Raw genomic sequence first — 26,526 nt, 5'->3', positions numbered from 1 at the left:
CAAAATGTAATAAACATTTGTTTATTCTAAATAGTTTACAGCTTGTAACAGCATACATTGTTTTATTGCCCTTCAAATCCTACCACACAAGTTATACAATACTCAAACATGTAGCTCACATTACCCTTTTGAATTATGAAAGTTACTCTTGAGTATACCTCATGATAAATTATTTTACCTTACATGATTTAACTTTACCTAGAAAGTGTGTAATATTTTAATTGCTTATATAAAAATAAAGGGTACAAGAAATATTGCACTTACTTGGGTCTCTTTCTATTTAATGGTATTACTAAACTAAATTTAATTTAAATCAACTAATGCACACAACAAAAACCAGATGTCCTGTAACTACAAGTTGTTCTAGCTTTCTAACTATGCATTATACACAGCTAAAGGTTCAGACTTGTTAATACATTTCTATGTAATAAAATGTGAACTGAAAGTTAAATAATTTGTTTTTTTAAATAAAGAAATCAACATACATTATCTGACAGATTAAAATTGTATTTATATTTGTTGTAAATAATGTATTACACAGAACTACTTGCAATTTGTAAAACAAGATGCAACACATGGCCATATTTTGTAGTTTAATTCCATAAACAATTCACATACACAACATATTCTTTGACCTTCTCAGAGTATCAATACTAGGCATCAATAACTGGAAATCCCCCACAAAGTTAGTTCATAGAAAAATTTTGGGAATTAGGTAAAACTTGTACTGAGGTGGAAGTCACTGGTGTTAATATTGTTGCCGTTATGCCTTATAACAATTCTAACAAAGGAAATAATCTGTTTGATACCATTTCTAAAGGCAAAGTGAATTCCAGCATATTTAATGCTCAATGCACTATTTCAGTAAAGAAATTTCATAATCAGATATAGTTAAACAATTATTTTTGCAACTGCAATGCCTTTCTCATTTCTTGAAGTCCAAAGATTAATGTGAATTCCCACAGAAATACTTGTTACTAATACTAATAAATAAAGAAGTAGAAAAAACAGAATACACATGAAATCTGACCTTAAAATACACCTTTACTACAACTCTTTCCTATGAATTTTTGTTTAATTCCATAACAGTTTTAAATGCATTTTAACAAACATTAATACCAAATTAGTGAAAAACTTGTGTCAACCATTATACGTCAATAAGTTAAAAAATTAAATCCAAACTGACAATCAGAAAAATACTGAGTTGTATGCTCTGATTAGAAATAATTTAAGATTTGTTTGTGCAAGGTCACAAACAGAATTATGTTTTAAAATGTGTTTAACAGCTTTAGTTAATTCACAGTGACCTAACAGAAAGAGCTGCATTAACCCCACTGAAATGGTAATATAAAAATGTTTCATTCCACTTTCTATTTAACAAAAAAAACATAAAAAGTTTAATTTTTAATACTTCGACCAAGATACCATTTACAATTTTATGACAAATGAAGTCTTTACAGACTAATTTTGAAATGAACGATTGCCATTAGCATTAGATTTAATATCTATTTTCAAGTACATCAGTAATCTAGTACACAAGTCCCACACATAATACATGTAAAAATACACCATTTAACAAACAGTGTTGTCGAGATGCTGTTTATAGTTAACCATTGCTAACGTGTAAAGAACTAAGTATTTAATTTGTGGATGAAATAGTTATTTTTCTATATGCCTGAAATGCAAGAAAAACACTGTCAATTTTCAGTGTCAGACAGTATTTAGTCTCAACATTTGTCACAGCAACTGATCAAGCAAATGTTTCAGACCACTAGTCAGTTTTACATTAATTTTTTTGAATTTCATTTCATTTTCAAAAATATTTCAGAGGTAATTCTATTTGTTACCTTTGTTTTAATTATATGTTTGCACAAAATTGAAAAACAAAGCTACACAAGGGCTATCTGCACTAGCCGTCCCTAAATTAGCAGTGTAAGACTAGAGGGAAGGCAGCTAGTCATCAACACCCACTGCCAACGAATAGTAGGATTGACCATCTCATTATAATACCCCCACAGCTGAGAGGGCAAGCACATTTGGTGCAACGGGAATTCGAACCTGCAACCCTCAGATTATGAGTCTGAATGCCTTAATCCACCTGGCCATGCCAGACCTATTATTAAATGTTTGATTAGCATTCTGGTAAAAATAAAACAAAAATCTGGTACCACTAAATTTCCAATGTGCAACTAGTTGCAGTTGAATTATTATATTCTTGGACACAACACTGCAAGGTCTCTGATGATACTAATACAGCTACTTTAGGTAAATTGCATGTATTGATGGTTACCAGTAAAGTTTCTTTAGAAAGTATTTTACAAGATAAATTGTTACATTAAAACAAAAGCAATTGTGAAGACACCAATTTAAGGTTTCAGCATCTTATATCAGTGTTTTTGATAAATTAAAGACTGACTTACAAAGTAAAACAGGTCATTATTAAAATTCAGGTTTATGAGTTTAAAATTCAAGTTGGTGCAGAAACACTTCTGCTATGGTTTGCAGCTGTGCTTCCTCACTGAAGAATATTAAAATGTCAATTAAATATATTGCATGAAATCCATAAAATATTTATGTTCATATTCCAAATATATTTAAATAAAAATTAATTACAATGAACGTTTTAATTGAATCAAGAGTTTATTCACTTAAAAACTAAGCTGGTAGATTATATTTACAATTAGTCCACAAGCCACACTGCCAAAATTGACAGTTGAATACAAAACATAGAAACTAAATGGCACTGTCTTTTAGTTAGCTATAAACCTGAAATGTCTAAAAATGTGATGAACTGAGATTTATAGATAAATGACTAAGCAACTACTTTAAAAGGTGTCTGCAAATTATCAAAAAATCACCAAAAATAAGTTATTTTGCCTTAGAGCAGCTAAATCAGAGATAACCTTGATAAAACATTTAAATTAGGTTTGCTTTGCAACAATGTTTCTGAGAAATGAGTAACAAAAGCCTAGAACTATATTTCCAGTATTCTTGTCAGTGTGACATCCAATGTTAAGATATCCACACAACCTATACTGACTGGGCTCGAAATCAACAGGCTTCTATGCACAGAATCATCAACTGTTTATACACCTTTCTTGAAGATTGGTCGAGGAGTTTCAGACTTATGGACAGTAACAACAAAATCCAATATGGCACCTGGTAGCCATACTGGATGTCAAACCAGGCTCAAGATCAACCAAGCACAAGCCCATGCAATGTCAAAGCCAAGTTTCAATACAATCAGATATAGTCTTCTAAAAAGGTATTACAATGAATATGGTTGAATAATAATAAACAAAAAATACAAAAAATGATGACCAAGACTTTAGGCCTTCAAATCTCAGATACAGGAGGCCTATTAATAATAATAAACAAAAATTTTCCTTCTGCATACACTGTTTTGACATGGCTTAATGAAGAGTTTCAGAAAATAAAGTTAACCAATAAACAGATACAAGTTAAGATGGGCAGTAGTTAAAGAAAAGTTGCATGGAAGACAACTGGATGAAATGCTTATCCCATTTTCACTATCTGATGAATCTTGTACTTCACTACCTTCTTGATCAGTTGCCATGTCAGCACATGCATATGGTTTGCATATCTGTGTGCATTTCAAGACATTTATAATGGATGTGCAATCCGTAGGTCAATAATGTCAAGCACACTTTAATGATATCATATTGAAGATAATGTCTGGAGCTGGGGAACCTGTCACCCATTGCAGAACTAGATTGCTGCCGAGATCTAGTGACCACTTGTGACCGGCACTGTTATATAAATATTTAGGAAGTCTATCAGACTTGTTACCAGACAGCAGCCTGGTATTGTGCTCAACCTTTGTACTGCAGTGAACTGTCTTCACATGGTGATAGTTCAGATTCATTTTCACCCCTTCCATTATAGAACATTTGGAATTGCACCACACTGACCACGTAATATGCCGTTACAACAGCATAGTTGTCATTCTTAGACAAGAACAATACTCAATATTTCATCCAGAAGGATTCATACTTTATCAAGCAAGGCAAATGCTTCTGAAGAATTTTGGATCATGTATTACATTTTAGGCTACTTTCAAAGAACAATGGAATGTGCATCACAGGTAAAACAATAAAAGTTTTATCTTCATATGTAGTATAATGGATTTAGTGGAAATGCTCAAGTTCAATAAAGAGTTAATATTTTGTGTTTCCACCTTCTGCTTTCATAACTAAAGTCTCAGTCATGGTTTAACATTTAATCAGTGCCCTTTGTGATTTTACTCCAATTGTCTCTAATACATTCCCATAAAGTTTCTTTGAAAGTAACGTCTGATTTGTCAAGCTTCTGATCCATCAAATCTCAGATCAGGACTCTCAGAAGGCATTGTATCATTTGAACAGCTCCAACAGCTTCTTTTTTAGCTAAGTACTTTCTGCATAGGTTGGATGAGTGTTTGGGATCATTATCTTCTTAGTAATAGAATCCTTTACCAATAATATGCAAACCTCTCAGTATACCGCAAAAGATTAATATCTGATGGTACATGTGCTGATCCATTATTCCATCCATATAGCAAATATCTCTTGCAGCATCAAAGAAACATCCTTAAACCATCACATTGCTTCCCCTATTCTTCATGGTAGTTGCTATGCATTGAGATAAATATCTTTCACCTTGCTTCTGCCAAACATACAATCCACACTTTGAACCAAATATTTCAAACTTGGACTCATACATCCATAATTCCCTTTTCCAATCATTATTTTTGATTATTTTTATTTTTTTCAGCAAATTTGTCTTTTAACACTTGGAGATCAAATAAAAGGTTTAAGAGCTACACAACCAAATATTCCATTCTCATTAAGTCTTTTTCATACTGTATATCTGGACACTTTCATTATATTAATGCTTACATCTGGCATTTTTTTTTTGCTCTCAGCTCCCAAAGAAATTGATCTACTTTTTATAGTGTAGTTGTACTTATTTGAAACACATAATTAAGAAAAGTTAAGTACTTTACAATAATTCACTTACATTGTCAATGTAAACTGTGCAACAGTAACAATGAATATGTTCTCGTACTTTGAAACAGTCAGAATGAGTTAGTCCTGTACTGTAACAAGAAATCCCAAAACCTTCTCTATCAGTTATAAACAATCAAAAATCAAATATCAGTGAAAATTAATATTTTATGAAAAACAGGCTGTGATAAGAAAGTGGACAAGTTAGTTTCATTCTTTTGCTAATAAACCAAAATTAAACTATACCTCCATAAAATCTACATTAATGTTTAATTTAAGCTATAATCAAGACACTGTGGTGATAAGGAAAATCAATATTCAGTTCAGTCTCATGTGATACACAAGATAAAACAGAATTTTAAATATTTCCTTTCAAATTTAGGCAATCAAACTTTATTAATGTATGTCAGCAAACAGGGTATTTTTATAATTAATAAATCAAACATAAATATTATATAAAAGAAGTTAAATTTTGAACATAATTATACAAAGCCATGATATGTGCAATATGACCTACCTATATTCGTAGGGTTAACAATAGTCATGTTAACTTAACAAGAGGAAGCAGTATAAAAGTACGTACTTGTAAACTTGGATTTTATGAATCTGTGCAACAACGTGGAATTTTGTTCCATGCAGAAAATGTCAGCTTTTCGTAAGTTATACATTTCTAAAAATTTTAATTTATTAATTATGTTGCCTTATTCTCAGTAGATATTTAGTTATTTTGTCTACTGAGAGAAAATTACTACTCCCAAGTTCAGATTGGGCAACTAAGAGAAGAAATTAAGGCACTTATGCCATAGTCAAAGGAAGTTAAAAGCATAATTATAAAACATTGTTTGCTTTGTGTACACGTTATATTGTCATTAAGTGCATACTTTAAATAAATATTTGATGTACTAGTACCATAATTACACAAATAGTAGACTTAAGTCTCATCAGCAGGCCAATAATAAAAGAACAAGAGACAAAACCTAAATTTCTTGTTTTTATCATGCATAATTTAATTCTTGTTATGAAACTCCTATAGAAAAATAAACTTTAAATTAGATAAGATAATGAAAAAAACAGTTTCTCAACACAGCATGCTTGCAAGTAGCCTCTGCATTTGTCATTCCATATGGTAACTTAAGCTATGCATCTGCCATGCAATTTACAGCTTCCATGATAGATTGTTAGTAACATAGTTCAAAATGTAATTAAATAAAATTACAGAGGAACAGGCATACTATACAGTTCTTAATAATAGTACAGAATGGAAAAGAGTTTGTGTTACCCCTCACTTCATGCCACGTGATATTCCAGGTGGTTGGCTATCGAAAAGGCAAGAAATTGAAAAGTGTGCACACACTTTAAAATTGAATTTTCACTAATAATAAAATAAATACACTAATGTTAGTTTTATCAACCATCTAAGCAAACTGGTTAGTTACAGACTGGTAACCTACCAATTTTCCTTACATTTAATAGAAACAGTTTCAAATAGGACAAAGCTTATATGCTGATTTACAGCACAGTTCTTGACAGGTCACAGAGTGCTTATAACTAGATGGCCTAGCCCATATTTGCTTGACTTGCAATGACTAATGAGTCGCATTCACTTGCAGATTCACTGGGGAAAGTTTTGACCAAAATTTCTTTCAACCATAAGATACTGGCAGATTTCCCCTGCCTTATCAGCCAAAACTTAATTGCACAAACCCAAATAAATATTGTACAGGGTGGAAAAGCACCCAAAAATAAATAATCATACATGCACAATTATTCAGAACTCTAGGCTCATGTGTTTTAATTGTTGACAATAAACAGATATTTTTATGTTACAATGCAGGCCATTCTAGAAAGAAAAAGGTTAATTTAAGTTTTTTGTTTTTTTCAAGTAGTGTTGATATTGGTCAAGTCAGCCTGTACAGAGATCAGTTAGAGTAGACAGCAAAAGAAACAACATTTTGATGAAGAAAACTCGCATTCATTTAGGTTTTAGATAACAAGCAAAATTTGAAAATTGTAACATGAATAAAAGTATTTCAAACATCTAATAACTGATTCTAAGTATTCATGGACAAATCTTTAGTAAAAGTAATATTATATCTAATAAATCATTTCAAAAGATACAATTACAGCCAACAATAAGCATGAATTATACAGGGTGTTCAAAAAGTCATTGTGCAGTTTTGTAATCATATTTTAATCAGTCTATTTCAAACCTGCAACTGATAGCAGTGTTTAGAAACAAATTAAGAAGGATCCAGGCCTGTATTGATGCCAACGGGGGTCACTTTCAACATTGTTTATAATTATTCATATTTAACCCCTGTATTCTATATTGAAACATGTCCATTAATAAATGAGTGCACAGTGACTTTCTGAACACCCTGTATAACAAGGATAGCATCTTAGTTCATAAACTTTGACTAGTAATAAGTAACTAAGAAATTCTTGTTAATGTCACAACCATGCAAGTTAATCCTATCTTGAACAGTGATTCAAACCATCCAAAAATTACTATCTCATTGTTTCAAGCTAAATCTGAAATATGTTGTAAACTATACATTTCGAAATAGATCCACCAACCAAGACTAAGCTGATCACAAATGAAAGTTAACAAGATTTAGTCATTTACTACATATAACAACAAATAGCATAATGCTGGATTTCAGTCAGGTTACAGCCCATAAGCCACTCTTTCCAGTTATTTATCCAAAAGTTTGGCTTATAGTACTAGACTGTTAAAACACGAAACAATAGAAAGTTTTTCACATGGAATAGTTCTTAATAATTTCAGTCTGCTTTGGATGACTATGTCTTGGATTATTGAGAACTAAGATACTTCAAATTTTAATTGTCCTAACTTTGAAGAATAGCAATGATAATGACTCATTTTGGCTATCCATTGGTAACAGTTTTTGGAATAAAGCATGCCTTTCAATAATGAAGCTCTGAGAAACAGGATGATCTTTCTTGATAAGATAGAAACAAATGCAATTTATTATCCTGAGAAATTCTCCTGTGGTGAGGAACAGTGTTCCTCAATTATTTCAATATGATAATGTATCTAACAGTGGTTTAAAACAAGTCTCAAAGTTTTCCTTAAACAACCCATAGTTTTGATTATACAAAATCAACAAATTTGGGAGGCTTTGGTATAAAGTATGTGGAACCAAAAACTATTAAATCCTCACATCACAGACCACACTGAAATGAATTTTATTAATTTATGGCAAGTTTAATAATGTTATTAATACTAAGACCAAAAAATTAGACTACAAAAGCAAAAGACATACACCCTCTCTTGGTGTTCAAATATTTTAAGGTCATGAGGTAGTCAAGTAATAGTATTACCAGTTTGTTAAAATACAAAAAAAATATGATTTCTTTATTCTTGTATTATCTTTAATGAATTGGTGCTGCTGACAAAATTATGACACATAAATACCTATTCAATGTGATTTGTTCTCTTAATCAAAGTTATTCACAGAACAATTTGTACTGTTTCATGACTTGTTTCTATTCATTTAGCAAGTTTCTTGGTTCACACTCTCTGAGCCTATTCATCAAAATTTTATAATGGAAAGCTTACCAATTCATTTTGAAGAGAAAGAATTTGTTCTTTTGCTGCCAAGGCATTTTCCTTTCTGCCAGTGATTACAAAAGTAACAGAATCACTGTTATCTGGTGGTATTTCAATTTTGGTTTCAGTTTCTGCCTGGATCTAAAACAAGTTAAATGTTAAAATATTCAATCTCTATAATATTAGTAGCAAATTACATATTATGGTGTAGCAGAAGAAATGTGTTTATTTACAATTAATGCTTTTTCAACATTCTTGTTGCTAATGGGTATTTTCTAACATGTCCATGACAAAATATACTCTTCAAAACAAGAAACTCAAAAGGGATATTTTTGTTATTTTAAAGAGAAATATATGTAATAACGTTACAAGCTCAGAGTATGTGATGTTACACGTATTAAGGCACTGATTGTCAGACCAAAATGACAATAAAAGTTGTGCACTTTGAAAACTGAGGAATACATTGGACTTTTCACCAAAATGCATGCGTGTCCAATACATTTGTTTGAGAGATCTGCATGTTCTGCAAGTGCAACATGTGCAAAATCCCAATAAAAGTGACAGGTTCTCAGTTTCCATAGCTCAGTGTTAAGCCACCGACACGCAATACAGTTACGCCAAGACTGACTGAAGCACAACACAACAACACCATTGGTCGCTTGGAAGCAGGCAAATCTCGATCAGATGTTGCCAGAGCTGTGAATGTCCACCCAAGCACCATTACAAGGCTATGGAATCGTCACCAATAACATGGATCAACTCGTGACCGTCCACGATCTGGCAGACCTCGTGTGACCATGCCCGCACAAGATCGCAACATCCAGTTGTGTCACCTTCGGGATAGGACCACCACTGCGACGTCTACTGCCTCAACCATACCAGGGCTGCATAGGATTTCCAATCAGACCGTACGCAACCGTCGACGAGATTCTTAGGCCCCATGTGCAACCCATCACGGTGAACGTCAACGACGTTTTTCAACATGACAACACCCATCCTCACACAGCCCAACTCACCACTGTCTTCTTGAGACACCACAACATCAACCTTCTTCCCTGGCCCTCCAGATCACCAGATTTAAACCCCATCAAACATCTTTGGGACGAGTTGGACCGACATCTGCGACGGCGACAACCTCAACCGCAGACTCTACCTCAACTTGCAGCAGCTTTGCAGGCTGAGTGGACAGCCATTCCACAGGATGTGATTCGTCATCTCATTGCTTCCATGGGCAGGAGATGTCAAGCAGTTATTGATTCTCACGGGGGGCATACTCATTATTGACGTTGAGTGACGTTAAACTTCACCTAGTGAGCGTGGACTTTGCCTTTGCAGACTTTGGATGTTCAGCAGTGAATGTGCAAAGTTTCACACATCATACAGAACTACCCAGAATAAACTTGTTAACAATGTGTCTCAAATTTTGCCTTTCTTTTTTTGAAGAGTATATTACTCAACCAAATAAATGATTACAGGCTCCTATAAGGAATAACTGGAAACATATGCATCAAGATATATTCTGACAGACTAATTATATCCAGAAGGACAAATTGCAAACAGCTGTTTCCTAGACAAATTTCCAAAGAATAGTCTGTTCACAATATGAATATCCAAGAAAAGCCCTTAAAAATATCCTTATGTTTCAATTACATTGTCTCAAAAGTGGAAGATAATCACATGAAACATATAAATGATTAATTATTCTAAAAGTACTGTTTATAATATTTAATTCATCTTGTTCTTACAAGAACATTCAACTGTTCTTTAGAATCACTTTTTAAAGTGTGTAGACTTAATTTAGTTTTAAAATATTATAAAGAATCAGTAATGTGTAAAACAAAAGGTGGGAGTGTGAATCCACATGACTTTAGTTGAGATTTCTTCATCAAATGCAGTTTTTATGGTACAGTAAACTACTTCAAATCTGTACACGTAAAAACTATATAATAAGCTTACTTTTCGAATGATAGATCTTCCTTTCCCAATTATGTACTTAAAGAACTGTCTGTAAACCTGAAACTCTACAAGATGGTTGTTTGCCAGCAACTCTCTGTTCAATTGAGAAAGATATCTGTAGCAGTTCTCAACATCTTCTTTCGGACCTCTGATAATTACTTTGTCACTTTTAATACCTTGTTCAGGAAAGTTGATGTTAACCTATTAAAAATTAGTTTTGTTTCAAAAATGATTCAATAAAAAAACCTTGAGATCAAAATTTAATTTTGAAAAAAACATATATTTTCTGAATTACTTTCAAAAGTTTATTTTGCCTAATAATTATGATAAATATCATTTAGTTAGAAAAAAAAAACATATTAAACTACCTTCAGTGAATGTACTTTTTTGTTTATTTTCTTCTCTATCAGACAAATATATCTAAAGAATAAAAATCACATATTTTCAGTCTTATCTTGGTCACTAATGTTAAAATCACCTACTATTACAACACTGATAGTAACATGTAAGTAACAAAGTAAAAAAACACAGTGCAGCAATACTAAAGGTAACAACATTCAGCTTTCTAACCATGCACAAAACGTTTATGTATTGTAACATTAAAAATGTTTCAGAACACAAAATTAAATTGTAAAAAGATGAAAAATAAAAGTTGAGACACCAATTTTAATGTGGGAAGTAGGTAATTCATGTTTGAGAACTATTTCTGAAATAGAAAATTAAAGATTGAAATAGGTTTAAGGAAAATTTATTCCACCTCTTAAATTCACCTTTCACCAAAAATTACATTCCACCTTCAGTCACCTCCCAATTCACTGGAAAATTAAATGACTGACAGTATCCTCAACAACATTAAGTCTGGAATTTGTATTTTATGATAATGCTACTGGACGTATGTGGCTGGTCTACTCACATCCCTAATTCTCAACTGATGACCAGAAGAAAAACATTCAGTTTGTAGCACATAACGACTTACATAAAAATATTGCTGTCATTCTCATACTGTACCTACACTTAAAGTGCATGGAATATTTTGTGGTATGGCACCAAAATGAACACAATTTGCTAGTTCCAAAACAGTTCTGCTACAGGACCAATCAATGCACCATAAGGTATGAAAGTTAACCTTTCAAGCCTGACTAGAAAGAAAGGCAACTACCTAAGAGCAGGGTACCAACTCTTAGGTTACTCACTCTAATCAAGTTACAAGATTTGAGTACCACTAAATGTGTTCATAACCCCAGAAGATAGCAAAACTTTGCAGTGACAAAATGAGAACCATGGACCTTCAGAGTTACAGTTAGATCATGTTAACCACTAAGACAAAGTTTGTTTGTTTTTGAATTTGGCACAAAAATTACTCAAGAGCTATCTGCAATAACCATCAATAATTTAGCAGTGTTAGACTAGAGAGTATGCAGCTAGTCATCACCACTCACTGCCAACTCTTGGGCTAATTGTTTACCAACAAATAGTGGGATTGTCTGTTACATTATAATGCTCCCATGGCTGAAAGGGTGAGCATGTTTGGTGCAACAGGTATTTGAACCCACAACCCTCAAATTATGAGCCAAATGCCTTAACCCACCTGGCCACGATGGGCCCTAAGACAAAGTAGTTCCCAGGGAAGTTGAAGACTTGTAACACTATTCTTAAGAGTTTGAATAACTTTAGTGTTTAAAACAACAGTGTCCAGTTTTTTCAAAATTACCAAAATTATGGAATGTGTTAACATTTTCCCCACATGACAAAAACAAACTTCTCACAGATGTAGAGGGGTGGAAAAATAATGTTTAATTATTTATTGATAGAATTGATTATATTTAAAAAGTTAGGTGGTAAAAGCAAAGCACCAATTTGCCACAGGCCTACAGTCATTCTGCCAGGGAGGAATGACAACTGTGTTAGACACTATGGATCTAAAAATTAAAATAAAGACTGTTACAAATCCACAAAGCATTATAAAGAAAAGATTTGTCCTACAAAAACATTTACACATGCACTGCATGCCTTTGCTACTTTCAGCTTACTTTCAAGCAGAGTAAAATAAAACAGTAAACAAACTAACAGTTAATGGCCAAATAACAAGCTCAAAGTAATATATTTACCTGATTAAATCTGTCACGAATATCTTTAATATTTTCTCCTTTAGCACCAATAATGTTTCCATGAAATCTTTGTTCAATAAGCAATTCCCTTGTAGTTTCATTTTCCTGAAAAAGTCCCATGTATTAACTACTTTAAATTGTTTGGTTGAAACTATCAGTAAGTTAGTTGTTAAATTTTTATACAGATTTTAAAAAAACAAGAAACATTTATCTGTATTCAGAAGTGATAAGAATACAGTAATTTTACTTTATTATGAAGGAATATTTCTCCAACATTAAAATGTTATATACTTCCATAATTAGTTCAAAAATCTCAAATCCATGGTAAGAAGTTATTAATGCAGTCATAACATGAAAAATTAAAAGACTGCAGTAAGCAAATCATCTTAACAAATACAACTCATTGTGATATAAACATGTTGAATATCCTACCAAAATGGCTTTTTAATATTATTAACAAGCAATTTAAAACTAAGCATTATGTTAACAAAAGCAATAAAATATTGTATATAGAAATGAAAATTTTTCATAAGCTTTCTCAATGTCAAAGAATACTGATACAAGATGTTATTTGAGAAAGGCTTCTCTGATTGACGTTTCAAGTCGAATCAGGTGGTCCATGGTGCAGCGTTATCATTGGAACCCACAATGGGTGGGTGAGAGGAGGTTGTTTGATTTGAGGAACCAAACAAGACTAGCATTAACCATCCTCTCTTAGGTCTTACAGAAACAGCTCATCAAAGCAATTGGACAGTAGTTTGAAGGAATCTTGGGATCTTTCCCAGGCTTAGAGAAAGGTAAGATAATATCCTGGCACTAGGCATTAGGAAAACATTCTCCTGCCAGATCCAATTAAAAGCAATCAGAAGAATAGCAAGAAAAGCAGGAGATAGATGGTACAGCATGTCATAGTGTACATCATCTGGTCCAACTGATGTACTGCCAGACTAATGAAGGTCCAGTTTCAATTCCACTAGTGTAAAGGAATGATCCCTCTGCTCAAGTCTTGATGGCTAAGAAGGTGGAGGAAGAAGCAGAAGTGCTAGATACCTGGCAAAAGGTTCCACCTAGAGTATCGGTGATGATCCAGGTCTCAGCTACTTCCTGGCCATCAGAGAGCAAGATCAAAAGGGGGGACAAAATGATATTGCCCACTGACCTTTAGAATCTTGTCCCATATGACTTTGGAACAAGTTGTAGAAGATATGCCAGTTGTAAACTTAATCCAAGAGTCCTTCTGGCTTTGACATCTTACCCACTGATAATGTGCATGGGCCTGCTGGAAAGCAATGCAGTGAAAGAGTGGGATACCTCTGAAAAGTATCCCAGATCCATTTTTGAGTCTTCTTTGGTATGTGGCAGGCAGGATTCCACCACAGATAAGGATACTGTGAAAAACGTGTCAAGGTTTTAGGAATACATTGAGCAGTTGCTTGTATAATAGTCAGTTACTGCTGCCACAGTCATCTACAAATGACTTACAGGCAATGGCAGAATCAAGTTCTGCAAGAGCAGTAAAAGAGGGCCTGTTTGCTTGATCCAACTTCCACCAAGATATGCAGGTTGGGTGGCATCGAGTATGGCCAGTCTCTCATAGTAAGAAAATGATCACTGCTCCATGGGTTATTGTCAACCATCCATGAAAAGTGGGAGATTAGTGAAGGGGAGCAAATTGAGAGATCAATAGCAGTAAAGGACTGACTAGGTGCATGAAAATAAGTATATGAACCAGAATTGAAGAGAGAACAGTTGTGGTCAGAAAACATATGCTCTACAGAGCAAATCAACCCTAATGACACATCCCCTTTCATCACTATCAGCACTGCCCCAGAGGATGATGTCCATTAAAGTCCTCTAGGATTAAAAAGGGAGATGGTAACTGTTCAATGAGAGCATCAAGAGCTGAATGATCATAGGGTCTCTCCAGGCAACAGGTAAAGAGAACAAACAGTGATGGTGCAACGCAAGGAAAACACGGATGACTACGGCATCCAAGGGTGTGTCAGGTGACAAAGATAGGGCAGCCACATACTGATCAAATCAACACTGCCACCCTTCCATGCACTCATCCATCACACAGCCTGTGACTTCCATAATAAAAACAAAAAAAACTGCCAAAAGGTGATTGCATCAGCAGATTTCAGATATATTTCTTGTAAGGAAAGACATACAATAGTAGGAAGCTATTAGTGCTTTTATGTCATTCACATTAGAATGTAAACCTTGACAGTTCCATTTTATTAAGGTGGCCATTTTTATTTATGTGTAGGTGAATTGGGTGGAGAGCCCTTCTGTTTAAGACCACATCTTTTTTCTTTATTCGAGAGGGAGATCTCTCGACCTCCATGGATCCTGCCCTGGGTTGAAAGAGCATATCTGTTCTTGGAAAAGGATTCCAGCAACTGAGGGTGTTAATGAATGGTTGTTTTGCATCCTGGGGTTGGAGAAGATGTACCCAAGGAAATGCCCAAACCCAGAACCTAAGGAAGTGGATCTTGGGTTTGCTGGAATGTATGTTAAGGACAGAGATGGGTGTTGACATTGATTCAACTTTAACCATGGAGATCAAAAGACTTTTCATTTGGTTTGAGAACAATTCTTTTGGAGACAGAGAGATCCATCTGTACTCCCACTGTAGCAGTGGAATGAAGGGTAACAGCATACGTCCGAGATGAAGTGATGGACAGCAACTTTCCAGCCTCAGGGTAAGTAATGTTTTGAATAGTCTTCAAATGCTGCACCTCTTTGTTCCAACTATTTAGAGAAAGAATGAAAATAGGACAAGTGTGAGCCATTGCAATTTATTCAAAGAGAGTCCATTTCACACTCACAGGCATAGTGGTCCTTGTCACCGCTACAAGCACATGTCAAGGAATGACGACACGGTGTCTTCAAGTGACCAAACCTGACACTGAGAACATCCAAGGGGGTTCAGAATGTATAGCTGTACCTTGCAATTAAGATAACCTGCCTTGATGGAAATAGGTGGATGTGGTAATATAAGTGTCAGAATGAGCTCATTGGTTGGCATCACATTCCATCTTTGTGACTGGAGATATACCTCACTCCAGGAACTCCTTGGGTGAAAAACCAGCAAGAATCTCTGACTTGAGGATGTTCTTCAAATCCCTTTCAACAATAACTCCTCATGTTGAATTCAAAGAAGCATCAGATGTAACCTCAATATGTATATCCCCAATTCCCTTTGAATGCAAGAGGAGTTCACTGTGTTGAGATGTGAATGTTTCCACCAATATGTCAGAGCAAAGCTTCTTTACAGACTTTGGAGAGCCAGCAAGTCCCTCTAGTCCCTTCTGAATGAAAAGGTTAGACATCTGCCTCAAAGGTTTGTCTCAAAGAATGTACTGTAAGAAAATGAGGTACAACAGATGTTACAGGTGTTGAATATTGCTGCTCAGAGTCTTCTAGACATGGTCATTTACCTAACAACTTTTTCACTAAAGTTTTTATTTAGAGGATTCATGATAAAAAAAGAATATTTCTGTGTCCACTGTGGTGCATTAGGGTTGGACCCATAACAACCACCAGAATCCTCTTCTCCCCTTCATGGGTCACCACACACTGCAAACTCGTGGGTGGATGTTTAGATCCCAGAGAAAGTAAACTGAAAGAACAACTTTCCCTTGGAGGTCCCCTCACCACGTACAAGAATCCACAACGAGGGGCTACAAATTATGACTAAATGTAAAATATTACTGTAGTCTTAAGTATCGGTTATATTGCATGTATATATGATGCATGTGTAATTAAACACTAGACTAAATTAAATGTAATTCTTATTAAATACAACTACCTTTAAACTATTCTTGTTGATGTGTCAACCCAAATAAATAAGGTGCCTATTTCTTTTCTTACCATTTTATGAACCATATCCAGAAGTTCCTGTTTGACCTGTGCCACACCAACAGGATTTCCTTCAATTCTGATAATGTTGCTGTGCTCAGTATCAGATGGAATGTGAATCATAGCATTAGTTTCCTGTTTCAGTCGATTTACTATGAATGGAAGAGTTCAACAATTTAAAAACTTGAAAAAAAATAGCCACAACTAACAACTATGTTAGAGAGCAAAAAGGAACTTAGTGTATATCAGCTGACCCATTCCCAAACTAAATCAACTATTATACATTAAAATTCTTAAAGTCAATCCTGACCATTTATATAAACTTTCTTAAATTCATTTAAATTTACTGCCCCATTAACATCCAAAGGCAACCAATCCCAGAGGCCACCCACTGCTAGAGAAATAAAATCTTAGCTCAAGATGACTCCTACCTCGCCAACATTTGTGTCCCTCTAGTCCTACTATTCTTGCCATTAAGGACAAAAAATGATGCATCAACACCATGATGTCTCTACAATCTTTACATCTCAACTGAATCCCATCTCACCATTTTATGAGAAAAGAATTTCAAAGATCTTAATTTCTCTTTACATGACAACCCCTCCATCTCAGGCATCATTACAGTAACCCTCTTCTAAGTCCTTTCCAACAATTCAATGTCCTTTAGGTAAAGAGCCCAGGACTGAACAGAATATTCCATATGTAGCCTACCCAATAACCTACATTATGAAATTAATCTCTTTAGACTTGTATTCAATATTTCTATTCGTAGAACCTAAAGTCCTATTTGCTCTACCACTAGCAAAAGCACACTGCTTAGAGAGCCATTACACCAAGATCCCTTCATGACACTTAAGGTTTCCATCCAAATAATATTTAATTGAAATTAAACCAGCCATCAATAATTCTTATATTTATTATAATAAAATCCTATCTGTCACTTATTTACACTACATGATCTAAATGCTTTTGTAAATCAGCAGCAACCCCCAAGACCTTAATATTATTTCAAATTTAAGTAAAGTATTGATCATTCCTTTACCTATTTCATTGATCTAAATGAAAACAAGCAATGGTCCTAAAGATTGATCTCTGAGGTACCCCAACTGAAACATTAGTTCAGTTTGACTGAATTTCATTTCTAACAACCCTTTGCTTTCTTACATCCAGCCACTTCTATTTAATCAGCTTAATTAATTAATTAATTAATTATGCACATCTATGTGGCACCTTAAAAACACTATGAAAATTGAGATACCAAATCCACACTCACCCTCATCTCTATATACAATAACCTTTTCACAAAATGTCAAAAGATTTGCAAGTCAAGAATTTATCTCAGTGAAACAATATTGACTATCCAATAAAACTACACTTTGATGAAAGATTTGCAAAGTCGTTTAATAGACTTTCAAAAACTTCTCAACTGATGCAAAACTAAACCTATAAATGTTGGGATGATTGTTTTATCATCTCCCTTGAAAATGAAGAGTAACAATATCTAATTTTCAATCATTTCGCACCTGCCTATTATCCCTACTTATTCTCAAATTATGAAATTCATAAAAATTAAAAGAAATTGAAATTACGAGAGCAATATGTAGGTGCTAAAGCCCTCAGTGTCCCACATCTATAAATCACACTTCATTATCTACACACAATTAAAAGACCAATGGTATTCAAAGCAAAAGAAAGTAAAATAAGGTACTAGTATTTGAAAATAAGAATACTTACCTCTAGAAGTTGGGATTTCAGCCACCTCATAATAACAATAAATAATTATTAGCACAGTATACAAATTATACAGCATAAAATCCCAACCAAGCTATCTAAACTAGCTAGTATAAAACTTAACTCCACCTATTAAGTCTACTGTAATTACCAATTTTCAAACTACTGTACAAGCCTTCACATGTAACAAATACTGCCAAATTATTTAAATGCCTTAAATTAAAACTAAAAATACTTAGTGGAAACTTTCAGCAAAATTACCTTAATTTTACTTCTTTATATTTAGTTAATAAATTCTTATATTTATCATATAATATTTTAATTTTCTTTAATGAATATTTACATTTATATTCACATTAATAATGAAATAGTAATTTTATAAATTTTACAGAATCTGAATAATTGAAGTCATAATACTTGTAATGAGTATGACATTAATATACCTTAAACCATATATTTCAAAAGAAAAAATTTACCAAGAATATTTAGATCATCATCATTTAAATTTCAATATCTAAATAATGTGCCTCTACATTAGAAACTGAAGTATTCAATTTAATTCTACCTTATATATAGTGCTAAAAAATTATTTCAGGATTACTTATACTAATTAAATCATCTATGTATCAGCAAGTTATAGTAAAAATATCTGAGTTAATGTAATTTTCAGTAAACATATTCTCATTAAAATGAAGATAAATATTTGCTATACAATTAGAATAGTTAACTCTCATTGAAACTCCTATTACTTGTTTAAGTAGCTGGTTATGGAAAAATATAAATGCTAATGTCATTCCTAAGTTAATAGATAAAGCAATTATTTTGCTAAATGAATGAGTAATAGAATGAAAGAGCTTGGAGCACAATATTGTTTGGTAATATATTTTATTACATTATCAAGGTAATTACTATAATCAAATCACTAGGATAAATTACACTTAACACAATTTGTCTACAAGTTAAAGTAATTGATACGTAACTGTGTAAAGACTGAATAATGAACTGAAAAAGTATGACAGCAAAAACCAAGTTCATTGAATATTTATAGAAAATTAATACTTAAACAGTTTAGCAAAATAAAATCAAAAGGAAGGAGTGTATTAGAAACAGTAAACCTAAACCTGTGATAAATGACATTTAAATGAACAAAAACAAGCCCAAACAAAAATGAAATTAATCTATGCAGCATTGTTACATCCCACATTATAGCATGTATCCTGGATTTTGAATAAAACTATGGAGGTAGGCCCTGCAATGTGATGGGGATACACCATCTTTCAGTCTTAATCTCTATTTGCCCATCTTATGTGAAGAAATTCATTTAAAAATACAATAAACCAATTACCAGATTTAATTTGTCTAACCTCTTAAATAGAAAAATGTTTCCTTTTCATTGAAATATTAAGTTTCCTCTACTCTTAACTATGAAAAACTCATTCCAAAATGAACAAACACTAACACAATTATACATTTACACTTACATCCTAAAACTAATATTTTTCACTATTTTTAGTTGAAATTTTACCTTCTCAAACAGCAATAGCAATCAAGTTACAAGCATATTCATGTCAAATTACACAGGCATACTTGAACTTGGTGCATGTTATTATTAATCAAGTATTTTGTTTATTTCAAAAAATTTAGTACTTGCATCTTAAATCTTATCTTCCAGATTTTGCACTTGTAACAACAAATGTCAAAACATAACCCTAATTCAACATAATATGGTTCACAGAAATACTCCTTTAGAAACACTCAATTATAGAAGTTAGAATACAAAATATTTAGATGCATATAAAAAAAAAATCCTAAAATTTGTGATTTATCCGTTTCTCTACGGTAAAAAAAAAGCTTAAAATAAGTAACATCACTAGCCAAGAAGAGTAACAGCATTATTTAAAGAAATGACTACAAAAATTTTCAAATTTCCTTAGTCCAAGGCTTTATACCCTGTACGTGTAAGTGAAGTGAAATCTTCACTTATTATTGGTTACAACAGCAAACAGAATTTATGACAAATTTTGAGACTAAAATGCTATGTGCCTTTACTTTCCTTCCTGTCTCTCTCTCTCTCTCTCCATAAAGCAAAAAACTCCTACAAAATGAGTGTTATGTCATGGATGTGTGCCAGTGACAAATGCCATGAAAAGTTACAATGCCTCAGAGAATAGCAGAAAATGTTAAAATAAGTAGTTCAGATTGAAGAAACGTCATTCAATAAAAAAAATTTAATATTTATTAATAAAGACTTAAAATATGAAAACTTGAATTATAAACTGTTTCACTGTCTTGATTATAAATTAATTTAATTTTGAATGTAACTAACACGTTTTGTCATGCATACATTGACCTTTCCACAGCAAAATGTTAATATAGTGTATAAACTGTCAATGGTACCAATTTATCTGCATCAAAAAACAGGAAATGTAAGTTACTGATTGTTTAAATATAACCCTCTCTTGGTAAAGCCTTAATGTGAAACATTTGTAACAAGTTTATTTAGAATTTAGTAACAGATTTGTTTTAAAAATAAAGTGAACAGAATATAAATATGCATTTTTAGTTAACTGTGGAAAACACTCGCATGCATACCAGCATACAGAACTGTATGTAATGGTGCAGTGGGTATGAAGACAGTAGAAAGTGCTAATAACCTGTCCAAAGATGCTAACTGACAACAGCAGCATCCTCAATTTTGTAAAATAAACAGCATACACAAAATCAGGTTCAAATAACAGAAGTAAACAGTTATTTCAATTAAATTATGGTTTCCATATAATCTTGAGTAATTCATGTGCAACTGCAAGAAAACATATCTTTGTGTTTAATATTAAAAAAGTTTTATATATTACTTGAATTTTTTTTTTATATTTAGTGAATCTCCATAATTACCTAAATAAAGAAAATATTTCGAAAATACATGAAATTTACACTTAAATGGTTTCTTCAACTGTATAGTTAAGATCTTTAGCTTAGTGATAAAATATACTTTAAATACTAGTTGATGTACTTTGTTACACAATGTAGGTTATACTTGACAGATTTTTAAAACTAGAAGCAAGTCTATTTTACAATGTACATTCTTATAGACCTATTTTGATGTTATCAAAAACAAAACATTACACAATGTACCCCTTCATTTTCATAAACTGAAGGTACAGTGTACCCTCCCCTTCATATTCACGAGTTTTACTGGCTATAGATACAAATTCTGGGACCACATTAAAATAAGACAACTCTGAGCTACTCTTAAAGTTTAAGGATAGGCTGCCTCATACCAGATATTCACTATACCACACATACATAATGTACTCTAAAACAGTCAAACTGTTAAACATAAATGCAATTATTTATACAGATTTACTTTTTTTTCTAAAAGCAGCAACATAAAGTCACTGCCTGTCATAAATCAAATAGCAATCCAAGTGGCCTAGCAGTTAAAATTTAACTTTGCATATCTCGCATTTACAGCTATTGACAACCTTACAGGTTTTTGATTAAAAATGAAATAAACATTTTAACCCACTGTGCTTAGATGGTTGCGATTTGTTAAAATGTGGATATCCCTACTGTGATGCATTACCCAGATTTTTTACATCATTCAGGATATTGTATAATATTTACAAATAATAATGCATGCTCAAAAACCAGTGGCATAAATGAATTTACACTACTTGCACATACAAATGTGCGTGATGAAACCTAACAGGTCCAAGTGCAACATTTTAAAGTTCATTGTATAGACTGGTATTAGCATGAAATTGAGTAAACTGGATCTGAAAAGTTAATTTATGAGATTTAATGCAGATAGTAAATGCACCCTAAAGTTGTTTTTTTTTATCCATAATATTAAAAGTTTTTTTTTATTCTAAAACCACCATATAAAGTTCTTGTTTGAACATAAAGTCAGACTAAAATTTAATTAACAAAGTGTGTAAAGAACAAACATTTGCTATTTAGTTTTATTTATGTATCGAATCACTTAACCTTTTTAGATAATCAGTAACATGTTTATCTTTCCTTCATTATACAAATTATCTCACTCAGTAACCCTGTCATTACCCAAATCATCTACAATTCAAACAGAAATTATAAAACACATCCAGTACAGTAAAAACAAAAAATATTACTTGATATTATTAAAATAGAAAAATCAAGCTTTTATGAATTTGAAACCATGTATAAAATATATTCAATTTCAAAGTATATCATTAACATACTAATACTTAAAAATTTTCAAAAATGTACAAAAATATTAAGTAACTATCAAGTTGCTGATGTCATTTCTAACTACCTTATACAAGCTTTTTTTTTTTTACTGGAAGACTACCTTCAGAGAGATGAAATAAACTCATTTCACTATAATCTTTAAGCAATACGCGAGTTCCATCAACTTATACTACTTCATATTTGAAACATTTTACAATTGAATTTAACTGATTTGCAGATCAGATGTCTACAGACAAAAGAATTTGAATTTATTTCTAAAACAATAAGTTGGTAACCATTATACATTAATACCATTTCTACATTATTTACTGATAATTATAGAAATGAATTACACTTTAATTAAATTTTATATGTGGAGATAGGAACATTGTTATATTGGATTTTAACATCTTCAAAAATAGCAACATCAAATAATCTATATAAAATTACTTAACATCTAAAGCAGTATATAATAATATTAGATTAAAATTAAATGCTTTTCCCGCTAATCAATTTTATGTTGTCAGCAGACTTTTTCTTACTGTTCGTTATCAAAGCAATACAATTATTTTAAAAGTTGTTCTGTATAACAAACTTAATTAAAAACTGCAATCAGTACTTTATTTACCATTAGCTCCACTTTTCCCTATGATATGTCTGTGATACTTAGGATCAACCTGAATTTCCTCGTATGTAATTGTTGTCTTTAGGTTGTCAATCATTTTCTCCAAAGCAATACGAACTTTATCAAGTTCATCTTGGGGTCCTTCCAACTTGATTTTACCTGCATCATTATTAAACTCCACATGAACCTATGATGATTATAAAATAGTTTTGATATATTACAAAGGTAAGCATGCACTCAGTCACTTCACAAAATATCCTGAAGTATGTAAAATCTTGAGAATGTTTAACAAAACACATAATAAAGTAAAATCAAAACTTACAAAATCAATATAAAGTTCCCAGAACATTATCATCAGTATTTAAGATCCATTGTTTTAAGTATTTCTTTTGATTAACACGATTAATAGAAGATCTTATACTATAAGGAATAAAATTATGAATAATGAGGTGCCAAATAAAGATATTGATGAAGTGTAACATGCTATGATAAAAAATATGAAGTCCATTAAAAGAAACATGCATTGTAGATAAAGCTAAAAATATAAATACATATGAAAGAGGGGAGTTAAATTTACCAAGCCTATAGAACTGAATAGGAATATCACTTGAAATACAATATTGTATTTAATTTTCCTGACTAAGTTCATAAGAACTATATTTTAATTTATTAACTAAAGTATGCAACTGTCTTAATTCCTAAATATTTAACAGTTATATTTGGGACAAATGGGACAATAGAATGATCTTGAGAAGAAAAGATTTAGATATATTTAAGGATAAGCTGGTTTTCTTTTCCTCAATAACTATAAAATCATTTCATTGTCACTGACTCCATTTAATTACTACAGAAATAACCAATGGAGAGCAAGATACCAAGTTAAACAATGGTTTTTACATTTTCAGTAAAAGAACTGCTTAACTTTTCTTATTAAACTTTAGTCTTAGATTGTTAACTTGCCACCACATCCCAAGCATGGAAATTCATGTTCTTATCCCTATTTACTGTTTACTTTAGATGTGTTGACAAAACTTGTCATATTTAATAAAGTTTCTAATAAAGACTTTCTCACCTTGGTCATGTCTTGTGTTATATTTTTTATATTTACTCCTTTCCTCCCTATGATGTACTTGTGAAGCCAACTAGGTGCATCTACTTCAGCCATCACTACACTATTAGCCTATTGAATATATATATAAAATCTGTGATAAGCATTATTTCTAGTGACAATTGTTGATAATGTTACAAAAATATTTGTATTAACACAGCATTAGCTAAAACCCAATGCAATACTGAAGAAAACCCCAATTATTTTGTTGTGCATCAAGTAAAAACAATGAGACATAAGCCTGCTAAATACAATAAATCACCGAGCATTCAAGTATGAGTTACACAATACTCATAATACTGAAGAATACTTTGAAAGTACATCACAAATGCATTTATATACATTTTTAATAAAACTACCAGATTCAGTATTACAGCTTTTCTCAAACTTCATAGTTTGATGAGTAAATCAAAATGCTTTCATAAAATCAGACAAATAGTGCTTAAGTATTAGTAAAAAAAACTGAATATTGTTTAACTATTCAGTGTAGTGAAACATTTACTGAATATTTGAAAACCCATTTAATCAGTGTTTTATTGACCATATAATGTTAATAGCCAATTTTATGGTATGAGGAAAAGCAGTTCAACTTAATATGCATGCCTGTAGAATTATTATCCAAGCATTTAATTCAGTCATATACATATTTTTCCTATCAAAAGAAAATATATATATATAGTACATACTAAAATATATTTCCATAATATATTTCTCATTACATTTAGAAACTGGCCATCCTAAGCTGCTTGTTATTACACACACAAAACCACAAGTTTCTTGACTGAAACACAAAAATGTATTTTATGATGTGTGAAGACCTATATTTATTAAAACTAACTCACTGAACAAAAACAGGTAACTTCAGGTTTTACCCATAAACATCAACAGGTGACTGATCACTCATACAAACAGATTATAACCTCTAGATATCACTTACACTGCCATTTGAGGACATTGGTATTGATGATCTACTTTATAAAATGTACAATAACATCCACATGGGCAAAGTAAATACTATAGGTATTATCTGCTAGAGAATAGATTCATTCTATTTGCTTTTGTTTTGGGAAACTGTTCAAAAAGTATTTGTTAAAAATACACAAAAACAGACTAAGTGAAAATTTGAGTGCTATATTAATGAAAGCACATGGGAAAACATGACATGCCTACAGGAAAAACTTTATACCATTACACAATCATTTGCAGAGAACCAATTACTGAGCAGAATACACATTCTTATCTAATAATCCTTTCTCCTAACATTCACAGATAAACCATTAGGAGTAAAAGAATTCAAACTACATCCTTTATCTCATTATTCACTGATAAGGTTCTTGGAAGTGCATATCATTTAAAGCTGAACCATGTAAATAAACTTTTCCCCATCATTTTCAGATAAGCCATTCAATGGTACATGATGCACATTCAAACTTAAAAGGTGCAAGATTGCCATTATCCCATCATTTAAAAATAAACTATTGACTTAAAATTCAAAAAAACAGGTAAATGTAAAATAAGCCCTTTATTATTTGAAAGTCACTCAAGAATAGAATATATATAACTGAAGTATAACAAAGAATTTGGAGGTAAATTAAGAGAATATAACACTGAAATTTCAAACATTTTGTAAAAGTGAAAGATTAGCATACTTAGAGAATATAAAACTTAAAAAAAAAACTGAAGTTGGTAATTTCAAATGGTTTATTAAGGAGCAGTTTTGTTTGTTTTTTTTTTTACTGGTATTAAACATTAAGATACTTTAGTAATATTATCAGCATTAGATTCAAACTAAATACTTGTGTTATAAGCATTAGTCAAAAAGATACTGACCTTCTCATAAAGCAATGATAATCCAGGTCCTAGTTTCTCCTGTTCACCCCTCAAAGTAATAGTTTCAGAAGGGCTGTCTGAGGAAGGCACTTCAACCGAGACTCCTGTCTGAGCTAAGATTTCCTGAATATTTTGACCTCGTGTTCCAATGATATACTTGTGTTGAGCTTTCTTCACTTCAACAGATACAGTTTGACATTTCTGGTGCTGAAGAGAAACAAATTAGAGTTAACAGTAACAGTATAAATTTTTTACAATTACAAAAGCTATTTACATTTTATCTCCCATTAAATTTGTAAAAAGATTAATTCCAAAGAAAGTTTGAAACCCAAAAGTTCCACAATGTTCATTCATATCTATACAACAGTAATTTATGGTGAAATGTTCCTGTAACTAAAGCAGACTAACATCAACTAAATTATGTTATTTCTAAGTGTACAAATGCGTGTGTGATATTTTGTACATAGCATTTAACTAAGAAGCAATATTACCATATGATAGTTATGTATTACATG

General features: G+C 32.1%; 1 protein-coding gene across 3 annotated transcripts in view; it reads right to left on the bottom strand.

Annotated features, from left to right (window-relative positions):
• The window catches only part of LOC143223008 (vigilin-like), a 64,238-nt gene that overhangs the window by 19,571 nt on the left and 18,141 nt on the right, over nt 1-26,526 (bottom strand). For all 3 annotated transcript variants that reach the window (XM_076450351.1, XM_076450350.1, XM_076450352.1), the window contains 7 exons: nt 26,012-26,218; nt 24,146-24,253; nt 23,077-23,260; nt 16,521-16,660; nt 12,645-12,749; nt 10,537-10,737; nt 8,590-8,721 (listed from right to left, as the gene is read on the bottom strand). In XM_076450351.1, the coding sequence (XP_076306466.1) occupies nt 8,590-8,721; nt 10,537-10,737; nt 12,645-12,749; nt 16,521-16,660; nt 23,077-23,260; nt 24,146-24,253; nt 26,012-26,218 (1,077 nt within the window). The remainder of the gene's footprint in view (nt 1-8,589; nt 8,722-10,536; nt 10,738-12,644; nt 12,750-16,520; nt 16,661-23,076; nt 23,261-24,145; nt 24,254-26,011; nt 26,219-26,526) is intronic.

This window comes from Tachypleus tridentatus, chromosome 8 (assembly GCF_004210375.1).
Source record: "Tachypleus tridentatus isolate NWPU-2018 chromosome 8, ASM421037v1, whole genome shotgun sequence".
Taxonomy (NCBI): Eukaryota; Metazoa; Arthropoda; class Merostomata; order Xiphosura; family Limulidae; genus Tachypleus; species Tachypleus tridentatus.
The sequence above is the reverse complement of the archived record's forward strand: the minus strand, read 5'-3'. Positions and strand labels throughout refer to the sequence as shown.